General features: G+C 40.4%; 1 protein-coding gene across 1 annotated transcript in view; it reads right to left on the minus strand.

Annotated features, from left to right (window-relative positions):
- Positions 1–5,949: 5,949 nt before the first annotated feature.
- The window catches only part of NUDT15 (nudix hydrolase 15), a 32,977-nt gene continuing 26,039 nt past the window's right edge, over positions 5,950–12,887 (minus strand). The window contains exon 3 of the mRNA XM_006083583.3: positions 5,950–6,978. Within this exon, the coding sequence (XP_006083645.1) occupies positions 6,821–6,978 (158 nt within the window). The 3' untranslated portion in view covers positions 5,950–6,820. The remainder of the gene's footprint in view (positions 6,979–12,887) is intronic.

Consider the following 12,887-nt stretch of genomic DNA (forward strand, 5'->3'; position numbering starts at 1 on the left):
ACCGATTTGGTGGTAATGAACTTCTTTAGCTTTTTCTTGTCTGAGAAACACTTTATCTTTCCTTCAATTTTAAATGATAGCCTTGCTGGGTAGAGCAAACTTGGTTCTTGCTTTTCTTCACTTTGAGTATTTCCTGCCAATCGCTTCTGCCTTGAAATCAGCCGACAGTCTTATGAGAGGTTCCTTCTTGGTCACTGTTTTTCTCTTGCTATTTTTAAGATTATCTCTGTCTTTAATCTTTGGCATTTTAATTATGATGTGCCTTGGTGTGGGTCCTTTTGGGTTCCTCTTGTTTGGGACTCTCGGCACTCACTGGACTTGTCTTTTTCCTTCATAAGGTTAGGGAGATTTTCAGTCATTATTTCTTCAAATAGGTTTTCAATCCCTTGCTCTCTTCCTGCTACTCCTATGATGTGGGTATTGTTTCACTTGATGTTGCCAAAGATCCCTTAAACTACCTCGTTTTTTGTTGTTTTGGGGTTGTTGTTTTTTGCTGCTCTGATTGGATGTTTTCTGCTATTTTGTCTTCCAAATTGCTGATTCAATTTTCTGCTTCATCTAATCTGTTGATCTCTTCTAGTGTATTATTCATGTCAGTTATTGTATTCTTTATTTCTGACTGGTTCTTTTTCTAGTTTATATGTCATTTTTTATGTTTGCTATCTCTTTACTTAAGTTCTCACTCAGTTCCTTGAGCATCCTTTTAGCCATTATTTTGAACTCAGTATCTTGTAGATTGCTTGCTTCTGTCATTTAGTTTTTCTTCTGGGGATTTCTCCTGTTCTTTCATTTGGGACATGTTTATTTGCCTCCCCATTTTGGCTGCCTTTCTTTGTTTCTATAGATGTGCTATGTTTCCCAGTCTTGGTAGGTTGGCCTTAGGCGGTAGGTGTCTGGGGCCCAGTGTGGCAGTCTCCCTGATCCACCTGAGCTAGGTACTCCAGGTATTTCCCTTGTGTGGGTTGTGTGTGCCCTCCTTTATAGTTGAGCCTTGGTTACTGTTGGCATGTCCATGGCTGAGGTTGACTCCCAGGCTGTTTGGCTGTGAGGTCTGGCCACTGTATGAGCTGCTTTGGAGGGGCTATGCAGGGGCCTGACCCCAAAATCAGAATTTGCCACAGTACGGTCTGTTGCCTGTTGAGGCCTCCCTTAGGGTATGCCACTTGTGGAGATAATTGGGTGGTGTTCTATTGTGGTCTGAAGCCAGACCTCAGGTGTTTTGGTTCTGGAGCTTCTTGGGAAGGACTCTGATGCAGGTCAATTTTAGATGCTGCCTGTGACCAGTTCATGGTTAGGAGGGGCTCAGCTTGGAACCAAGGCCAGCTACCACCAGTACTGGGCCTGGAGCAAGTTAGCAAAAACCCAAGGCACCCTGAGACCCACTGCTGCATGCTGGCTGCCTATTAGGCTTACCCACTGAAAGCCTCAGATAGTACACGAGTTGCATGCATGAGGCAGGTCCTCAAGGAATTATTCACCAGGTAGGAATGAGTAGTGTTCACCAGGTTAATACAGACTCAAACTCAGCACCAGTGCTGGGACTGAGGCCACTCAGAAAAATTCTCAAGTTCACCAAGGCAACTGCCTGGGGCCTGAAGATCTTTGTGGTGAGATGGGGTCTAAGGGTGGAGTTAGTAGAGTTCACCAAGCTATAGGAGATTAGATTTGGCCATGTGGTGGGAGGGCTCAACACAGGAAATGTGGCACCTATCAGCCATGTGAGAAGATGGGTAGGGCAACTAAAGCCACACAACTCAAGTTTTTCCCTGTGTGGTTCTGGCACCCCCATGCCATTGACCAGAATTCATGAGTTTTTTTTAAAAGACTGAAATGTGGACCCAGACTGATTCCTGCTGACAGGGCCTTTGGCTGTGTGGGAATATAGTAATGCAGAGACGCAGGGAGTTGTCAGGGTGGAGCTAGTGTGCCTCACCAGTCTAATGCTGTGTGGGGGAAGTGCTCAAACCAGGAAAGATTGTGCCCATGGGCCATGAGTGAGGAGGAGTCAACACAGTGTCACTGGAGGCTCTCTCTCCAGCCCTTGCTCTGAAAGCACATCACTCAAGTTTCTCCTTGTGAATCTGGCACTGCTCCAAGCTGATGTCGGCGCTGAGGGTGAGTGGCTGCAAGTTCCTGGGCTATCCCTTTAAGGTGATACCTGGTTTTCTAGTAGCCTTCCATCTCACCTGGGCAGATAGAATCCCCACTGATTTTCACAGCCAGATGTTATGTGGGCTCGTCTTCCCAGCACCAGTGTTTTGAGTTGCAGAGCCCACCTAGGACTGAGACTCATCACTCCTCAGGGGGGACCTCTGCAGCGGCGATAACCTTCCAAATTCTCAACTGCCACACATGGGTGTGGGGTCAGCCCATTTCACAACTCTGCCCCTCCTACCAATCTCAACATAGCTTCTTCTGTATATACTGTAGTTACATGACTTCTGTTCAGCTAGTCTTCAGATGGTTATCCAGATTGATTGTTCTATAATTTAGTTGTAATTTTGAAGTGGTCCTAGAACCGAATGCAGCTTTCCCCTACTCTGCCATCTTGGATGAGAATCTGCAGCTTATTTTATACATGAATAAAGAAGAGCTAAGGAAGATATATGGGACACACTGGTGGTAGATTAATGAGGTGGGAGAAAGCATGGGGATGAAAAACTCCAGGCATTACAGAGGAAGGAACCACTGAAGTGAGGTATGAAAACTAGTAAGGCTCTGCTAAGGCAGATTGAGAGTATGGGTGACATTCAGTTCAGAAGGAGCTACAGACACTCCAGAAAGAAGGCATAAAGCAGCATGGTACACTTGAGGAAGCACAAGAAAATATGCCTGAGTGTAGTGTGTGGGAAAGTGATGGAGGTGTGATGGGAAAGTCAGTCTAGGGAAATTATGAAAGACTTTGTCAGGTTAAGAATTTTATCCTACAGGTGATGGGGAACTCCAAAAGAAATTTGAATAGACATGACCAAATTTATGTCTTTGAAAAGTCACTCTTAGGAGTAATGTCAAAAATAAGTCAGAGGATTAAGGTGGTAAATTTTGTTATGTATATTTTATGTCAATCAGTTAAAGAATGGTAAAGATGCAGGAACAGTCTGCAAAATAATAAAATAAATAATGAAGATCTGGACCAGGGGAGAGGCAGCTGGGACAATGTAATGGGGATGGATTCGACAGATATCAAAGAAATAGAAGGGCCCTAACCGGTTTGGCTCAGTGGATAGAGCGTTGGCCTACAGACTGAAGAGTCCCAGGTTCGATTCCGGTCAAGGGCATGTACCTTGGTTGCGGGCACATCCCCAGCAGGAGGCAGCTGATCAATGTTTCTCTCTCATCGATGTTTCTAACTCTCTATCCCTTTCCCTTCCTCTCTGTAAAAAGTCAATAAAATATATATTTTTAAAAAAGAAAAAAAAAACGAAAGAAATAGAAGGGAGAAGACAGAGTGACTGCTGCATGTGGGGAAAGGGAATGTAAATTTGAGCAACTCAGCAGATGGTAAAGTCATTCCCTGAAAGGAAATGCAGTATGAAATATATCAAGTTAGAAGGACATGGGAAATCTCAGGTAGAGATGACTGGTGTGTGATTGGGTCTGGAGCTTAGAAAAAAAGTCTGAGCTATAGGTAATGTTGTTTGGAGAGTCATCAAAGAATAGGTGAAAAGTAAGTCTGCAAAGAAGAAAGAATAGAGGACAGGAATATCAGGTCAAACTGAAGCTGGTTACAAGCTGCGCTTGCTTCCTACTTTGTTCCTTTGCCCATAAATTGTTCTGAAAAATAAGATGAGTGATATATCATTGCATCTTAAGCTATTAAGCAATATTATGCAAAAAGCTAAATACTGAAACATTTCAAACATAAAAATACAGGGAAATCTAGAATGAAAATTTGCTGGATTAAGTAAGTATGATGGGTTTAACTTACAGTATAAATATTATTAACCACCTATCATAGTGCTTGGCACACAGTAGATGCAAAATAAATGTTTATGGAGGACCTTAAGTATGAACTTCCATATTTAGTTTCTTGGAGTCCATAAAATGGGAAGCTTGGTAAACACCTTTAAGCAATGGGTACTGTTATCATTAACTTGCATTTTTCATAAACACTACTTACATGCAGTACTGACTTCTATGTACAGCATAGATAAAATAAATATTTAACATAAAATACAGAGGCAGTGTCAACATGTGATTTTATGTTGGAAGAAGACAATGTTTTTTTTCATCCATCTGTTTTATGGATGACTCCCTGAGCTTTACTTCTCCACAATCCTGGACTAACATGGCCCTTGGTGCTTCAAAGAAGGAAATATTTCTTTTGAAAGTATTTGGCTTATTTGGAAAGCTGGCAGTAAAGATCACAGAGTTTCTCTTTCAAGGAGATCTAAGGGAGGCTGCATTCACATCATGCTCCACTAGGATGCCTTTTGCTAGGATGTAGCCAGAGTGAGTACTGGAGCACTTGCCTATCTTAGGATAGAGGCCATCTCAGCGCTTGATTTAGCAAATAGATGAAGAGGTCTTTCAGACTCCCCAGTGTCCTGGCAGAATGAGGTATACTTCAGGAACTCCAGCTGACATTTAATTTTATGTGAACATCGCTAGTAGTCAGCATTGGTTTTTTCTAATAAAGGAAATTCTCAAACCATCTAATAGTTAACTGTTTACTTAAGAGTTCTAAATCCTGCTCCATTCATTCACTCATTTACAGAAATATTTACCAAGTGATTACTGGATACCAACTGAGAATATTAGATGTTGAGGTAAATGCAATTCCCTTCTAATATAAAACTCTTATCTTTTTTTTTCCTTTAAATAAGAGTTTGGGTTAGTTTTTCCTTTCCATTGTAATAAACCTTCATGTCTAGTTGGGTTAAAAATAAATAAATAAATAAAAACCTCCCAAGTTCCTCATTCTATCTACTAAAAATTTAAAGTAGAAGACCGGGTAAAACTCTATAGGTTTATGACAAGGTTTTGAAGCTATAAAATATCTGCTTAGAAAAGTACAGCATAGTAAGGGGATGAGGGCATGTGCTGGGGGGCAGGAGCAGGTGGGGAGAGGTCAATGGGGGAAAAGAAGTGGAGAAATATGTAATACTTCCAACAATAAAGAATTTTTTTTAAAAGTACAGCATAAATAGATATCTCAATAAATTTCCAACCAACTACATTTGAAATAAACCTATGGTAGAGTTTCATCCATAGGACTTGTCTGGGTTCTTCTTATCTAGCCTCACATGTCTACCATGCAGGAAGAAGCCAGGGACAGGGATTAAGTCAATTGAAGAAGGGAGTAAAAATAATGAGCAAGCCACAGAAGGATATGGAGTAATCAAATAGGAGCAGAAAACTGTGTGACATTCACCAGTTTATCTGAAGTTCAAGGAATATACACTTATTATAGTTGAGCTCCTCAAACATTCTAATATCAAGAAAAGTATGTGAAAATTAATAGAAAATGAAATTTCTAAGTGGTGAATTATACAATGTACATATAATTTTGCAAAAGCAAACAATTAAGAACTTAAAAAATGATATCCAATTATTGGAGAGACTCTTTTGTAGCATGTATTATAGTAATACTTGAGTCTTTTTAAAGGGAAAAATTCAAATGTAACCAGCTCTAAAAGAAGCATGTGATTTTACAGAAGTGGGCTCATAAAGAAAAAGAACTAAACTTGTGATCTAATCCAGCAGTTCTTAAACTTTTTTATTTGAATCCCTTTATATTCTTAAAAATGACTGAGTACCCCAAAGAGTTTTGGTTTTTGTAGGATTTTATCAGTGACATTTATCATATTAGGAATTAAAACTGGAAATATTTTTTAAATGTTATTAATTCATTTACAAATAAAACCCATCAAATGTTAAATAACTTATGAAAAATAACATTTTCTAAAACAAACAAACAAAAAAGGTGAGAAGAATGGCACTGTCTTATATTTTTGGAAATGTCTTTAATATCTGGTTTAATAGAAGAGAGCTGGATTCTCCTATCTGCTCTTGCATTCAGTCTGTTAGCACAAATCACGAAGCACTGAGAAAACTCCTCTGAACACTCAGGAAAGAAGGAGAGTAAAAAAGGCAAGTCATGTCTTAGTATTAAAAAAACAGCTTGGCTCTTGAGTATCCTTCAAAGGGCTCAAGGACTTCCCCAAATCACATTTGAGAACCACTGCTCTAGTCTAATCTCCCTATTTTACATATAAGGATACTGGATCTCACAGAGATTAAGAGAGAAATCCAAAATTAGATGGCTTGCTAATGATAGAATACATATCCTAGGAGGTTGTTCTCACTTCTCTTGATTTAGGTTCCCAATCAGAAACCTAGGAAATATACCCTAATAACCTGTCCTGTTCACTCTAGTTTAAAGGACTATCACAATATATTACCAAAAATCTTTTGTGTTAGATAAAACAGAAGAGAAAAATCAACAAACATGATATATTCTACTACAGGCATATAGTGTTAGCATCTGAATTAGGATCTCTATTTGAACTGAAACACTAAGGCAAATTCTATCGCACTCCATGCAAGCTGATAATGACAAACTACACAGAAAATATCATAGTGAAATACAGAAAGCAGATTGATCACAATATCACCATTTAATACATTTTCTGAGTCTGGAATATAAATTATAATCCCAGGAAATTTTTCGTAAGTACTGGCTGAAAGGGTGGTAGGCATATTAAGAGACTGAAAATAAACTGGTAATGATATGGAACTTTTTAGATAAAATGGAGTTGTTCTGAACTACAGGTATTTTTCATTCTCTGGATCTTATTTTGTCTTTTTTTTTTTTAAATCAGGTAATCTTGTTCTTCCAGAGATGATTTCCTTTATATCCTACCAGATGATCCAAATCTTCCTTAAATGGATCGTAACCTTGTTCCTTTAAACAACGTAGGGCCCAGAAAAGCTGGTCCAGTGGAGGAAATTCTTCCCAAAGAACCCACTCCCAACCTAAAAAAAGAAAGATACCGAATCAACTTACTTAATTTGAAAGGAAACAAAGGTTATTTATTTTGGCAAGTTAACCTATACTTTAAAAATTAATTAAATTTAAAAATAATCGCCTACCAATAAAAGAAAGTACAATAGTGATGCTATGCAAATAATCTTAAAAAGAAAATGTAATCATTTCAAATATGCCATTATTTGAACATGAAGCCAAGTTTACAAGGTCCACATTGTGGTAAAATCCAGATTTAGTATAATTCAATTTTCATTTAAATATCTGGCTAAACAAAATGCACAGAACTTGATATAGGGTACACTACATTAAAATATACCAGTTTCCTCACCTATAACATAAGGTAGATTACAGAATTTCTAAGTTCTCCTCCATCTCTTAAAAAAGTAATGGAAACTATACAGAGAATAAAAAATATTCTGTGCCATGGTATATCTTAAGATTGAAAGACAAATATAGAGAGGACTCATTTTTTTTAAATCTATTTTAGCAAGAAAGATTTAACAGTGTCTGTTGTAAAACACATGAAATCCTAGAAAAAAATATTCTAGGGAATGGCACTTTCTTTTATTTAAGTAACATAAAAGCACAGATGCTCATGATAGGTGAATATATAAATACTAGAGGCCCGGTGCAAGAATTCGTGCACAGGTGGGGTCCGGCCTGACTGCCCTGATTGGGCTGGGCTGGCTAGGGGGAGGGGCCACGTGCAGTTGGCCGGCCTGCCCCGCCTCCTGGTTGAACTCCCGGTTAAACTCCTGGTTGAGGGGACAATTTGCATATCACCCTTTTATTATATAGGATCATGATAGTAAGATGTATACTCCATGTTCTAAATAAGTTTCTTTATAAATACGTGAATATAGCTATGTATAAGTACTGTTTCTTCCACTAACTATTTCTCTGGCTATAAATAGAATATGTAGTTTTACTCTGGGAAGGCAGGGAACAGATAATCCATGAAATTGGAATAAGTTCAGGAAGGGCTAATTAGCAAATGTGAGCACATACTAACAGAGACAGGAGGGGAGCAGGGAGAGAGAGATAGATAGATATTGCTCAACAAAGTGTTGCAAGATGCTAAATTAACTGAGTCTCAAGAGAGCTGTCTGTTAAGTGTATCCTATCTCCTAGAAAAGTATCTGGATGACCCTCCTAATGATGATCAGATGGTTGGAGAAAAGATGCAGTAATTGGTAAATTGAAGCAGGACATCTAGATCCAGGACCTGATAAACATTGGACAGAGACTGTATCTCTACATTATAAATAAAATAAAGACTCACCAAGCATTGCACCTTGGTTAGGTTGCAACTGGGAAAAAAGTGAAAATAATTTCTGCTATATTATTACTAAGAGATGCAAAGAGGAACAAGTGTTTCTGATCAACTCTGATTTGATGCTAGTAACCTTGGGGCTTATAAAATCACACCGCTTGATTTGAGCTTACTAGCATGTCAGAGACTCAACAAAATAAAGGCGGACAAGTTCAAAAGGTTATATAAATGAATAAAAAGAAACAAATATATATAAACTACTTAAAATCACTGTACTTTAGGGGGTAAGAATACATACAGTAATATAGTAACAAAGTAGAATAGTAATTTTTTAGAAGTCATTTAAAAAGGAGGCCCTCGCCAGGTGGCTCCAGTTGAAGCATGGTCCTGTACACCAAAATGTTGCGAGTTCCATTCCCAGTCAGTGCACATACCTAGGTTGCGCATTTGATCCTGGTGTTATGTATGTTTCTCACATCAATGGTTCTCTCTCTCTCTCTCTCCTCTCCCTACCTCCTCTCTTTCTAAAATCAATAAACATATCCTGGGGTGAGGATAAAAAAAAATGTTTAAAAAAAAAAGTAGGCCAATCTAGATACTGTATTAGAGAACCTCACAGGAAGAGGTTTGCTTGCATATTCATTCCTTTGTTCCTTTCTTCAACATATTCTAGCACTGATTACAAGCCAGGCATAGTGTCAGGCCTGGAAGAGTCAAAGATGAATGAGCCAAAATGTCTGTTCTTTATAGATTCAAAGTTATTAAAGGAAGAAAAGTATGATTTGAAGTTGAATTGTTGAGCTAAATTCGAGATACCTTCTGCGCATTAGTGAAAGATACCTAGAAGGCAACTAGAAATATAAGCCTGCAACTCAGAAGAGCAAGATGAGAAGTTATTATTTGAACCAGGATTTGCCAACTCAAATCCCTCCAAAGGCCAGAAAGGGCAGGAGAACTACTGAAAAATGGATAGAGGGCCAGCAGGGTGAATGACACTTGTGACTAAAGGCTGTGGTAGTCGGTGACTTTGCTGCTTTATCCTCAATAACTTCTCTACTAATAAATGGCTTCTATATCTGCTTCTTGTGAAGGATACTAAGTATAAAAAACACACACACCTATTTCATCATATTTCATCATATTTTTCTCTTCTAATCTCAGGACAGTTTGTCCATGGAAAAGATAAAAATAAAATGTTGAGGGTCCTATCTATATAATAAAAGCCTAAGCGACCGTTACGGCTGAACGACCAGAACGACTGGTCACTATGATGTGCACTGACCACCAGGGAACAGACGCTCAATGCAGGAGCTACCCCCTGGTGGTCAGTGCGCTCCCACAGGGGGAGCGTCCCTCAGCCAGAAGCCGGGCTCACACCTGGAGAGTGCAGCGGCAGTGGCAGGAGCCTCTCCCACCACCATGGCAGCACTAAGGAGCAGCAAGCCAAGTGGTAAGGAGAAGTGAGAAGGCAGGCGGTAAGGAGTGAAGGTCCTGGACTGTAAGAGGGATGTCTGACTGCCGGCTTAGGCCCGCTCCCCATTGGGTGGGGGGGGGGGGTCCTGGACTGCAAGAGAGTGCAGGCCAGACTGAGGGCCCCCCCACAGTGCATGAATTTCATGCACCAGACCTCTAGTCGTATATAATAAAAGCCTAATATGCTAAGTGTCTGGTCGTCCAGTCAGCCATTCAACCAATCAGAGTGTAATATGCTAAGACCGCTCAACTGCTTGCTATGATGTGCACTGACCACCAGGGGGCAGACAGTCAACTGGTCGACCAGTTACTATGACATGCACTGACCACCAGGGGACAGACACTTTGACCGGTAGGTTAGCTTGCTGCTGGGGTCTGGCCGATCGGGACTGAGCAAGATGGGCCGGGCACGCCCTGGAGCCCTCCCGTGTCCCTCCCCAGCCCTGATCATGCACCAGTGAGTCCCTCGGCCTGGCCTGCGCCCTCTCGCAATCCGGGCTGAGGGACACCCTGCCCCGAGTGCACGAATCTTGTGCACCAGGCCTCTAATCTTAAAATAATAATAATCAGTGCTTATTACCTGAATAAATTATACCTCAAAACTAATTTTTTTAAATGTAGTTATATGTAGTATTTTTTAAAATTTTTATGTTTTTATTTATCTCAGAGAGAGGAAGGGAGAGATAGAAACATCGATGAGGGAGAATCATTGATTGGCTGCCTCCTGCACCACCCCACCCCCACCAGAGATCAAGCCCGCAATCCAGGTATGTGCCCTGACCAGGAATAGAACCATAATCCTTGTTCATATGTCGTCACTCAACCACTGAACCATGCTGGCCAGGTTATGTAATATATTTTTCTTCAAAAAAAGTAAATTGAGTCCTACCAAAAGAACTAAAATGGAAATATGCATATATAAATTTAAATGTAATACTAAGGAGCCAATTAACTGCTTCTCCCTACAGCTTCAGAGTGTCAAGACTACTGGTTTTTGTTTCCACTATTATTGTTCTGAGCCCTCCCCTCTCCAGTTCTTCATTTTATGTGGGATAATTAGGGATGTGAAAGATAATAGGGACTTGTAGAGAATACCCCCAATGAACCCACTGAGCCACTTCTTACTTACTTCTCCTGCCTTCCACTTCTTTTTATTTTTTTTTATTTTTTATTGATTTCAGAGAGGAAGGAAGAGGGAGAGATAGAAATATCAATGATGAGAGACAATCACTGATCAGCTGCCTCCTGCACACCTCCTACTGGGGACCAAGCCCGCAACCCGGGCATGTGCCCTGACCGGGAATTGAACCATGACCTCCTGGTTCATAGGTTGACATTCAACCACTGAGCCATGCTGGCCAGGCAGCCTTCCACTTCTTTAGGCATGAAAAATTTATCCTAGGCCAACTGAATACCTCTGGATACTTTTGAGGCGTTTCTTAGTGTGATAAGTGATATAAGAAATATATATATTTGGTCTTCATCCCTTTTTCCTGGCACAGAGTTCCTAAACCCTTTGTAATTTCCTGAGTGACAGAGATGAGAGAATCATCTTTGTTATCCATAAAATACCCCTTTCAACCATAAGTTTATGCTAATAAGATGACTGGTAGCTGGGGGCCCCTAGATAGCTTCAGGATGGGGCTAGTCACCAGAAAGACCAAGGCTTAATTAGAGGGTTGGAACTTTCAGCCCTACCTTAGGGGAGGGAAAAGGAGATTGAGACAATCATCAATAGATGGTAATTTAATCAATCACAAGTTCTTATGTAATGGAACCTTCATAAAAACCTTACACAACTCAGTTTGGAGAGCGTCCAGTTTTGTGAACACATCAAGATGCTGGGAGGGTAGCATGCCCACCTGGAGAGGGCATGAAAGCTCCTTACCCCTCCCAGATACCTCACCCTATGCATCTCTTCCATTTGTCTGTTCCTGAGTTATATCCTTTATAAGAAACTGGTAATGTAAGTAAAACATTTTTCTGAGTTCTGTGGGCCATTTTGGCAAATTACTGAACCTGAGAAGGAGCTATGGGAACCCCTGATGTACAGTTACGTGGTCAAAATTACAGGAAGTCAGGTGTAATTTCTGCATGGTGTTTGAAGTGGGGCAGTCTGTGGTACTGAGCTCTTTAACTTTTGGGATCTGATGGCAACTCTGGATAGATGGTGTCAGAACTGAATTGATATAGGCCATCCAGTTGATTTTTGGAGAGTTGGAGAATTGGTTGGTATGAGGGGAAAAACACGTATTTGGTGTCCAAAGTGTTGTGAGTAAAAACAACTCAGCTCAGACTTTGCTAGTTCATTTTAGGTGATTCCAAATAGTTACTTTTTAAAAAATTTGTATGACTCAATAGACCAGGGGTCCTCAAACTATGGCCCGCGGGCCACATGCAAATACAAATATTGTATTTGTTCCCGTTTTGTTTTTTTACTTCAAAATAAGATATGTGCAGTGTGCATAGGAATTTGTTCATAGTTTTTTTTTAAACTATAGTACGGCCCTCCAACAGTCTGAGGGACAGTGAACTGGCCCCCTGTTTAAAAAGTTTGAGGACCCCTGCAATAGACCTTTGAGTAGAACATTGCTTCTGTTCATTCAATCAAATTAATCTCTAAAACAGGTTAGATATGATTTATTCATTCTATAAATATCACTTCCTCCAAGCCTCTGTATACACGTCCCCTTCTCAAAGGCCCTTCCTAACACAGCACACATGCACCACTACCCTTACACAGTTTTTCCTTCTTATTCCTTATCATCTACACTAATAAAAGAGAAACATGCAAATTGGTGTCACTCCGCTACCCTTCCCATTGGCTAATCAGGGCGATATGCAAATTAACTGCCAGCCAAGATGGCGGCCAGCAGCCAGGCAGCTTGAAGCGAACATGAGGCTTGCTTGCTTCAGTGATGGAGGACTCCAACGTTCCCCACCTGCCGCTGCCGGCCTCTGAGCTTGCAGTTTGAAACATTGTTACAAATATAGAAGCTAAACAAAACCCCAGAAACCTGCTTTCAGCGAGCCGGGCTTCAGCCAGCAGGACCGCAACATTGTTTCAATTATAGAACAAACGCAGATCCCTGCTTTCAGCCAGCCGGGATCTCAGAGCTGGAGTTGAAACAGTGTTTCGATTATAGAACC

The sequence above is a fragment of the Myotis lucifugus genome, unplaced genomic scaffold (assembly GCF_000147115.1).
Source record: "Myotis lucifugus unplaced genomic scaffold, Myoluc2.0 scaffold_7, whole genome shotgun sequence".
Classification (NCBI taxonomy): domain Eukaryota; kingdom Metazoa; phylum Chordata; class Mammalia; order Chiroptera; family Vespertilionidae; genus Myotis; species Myotis lucifugus.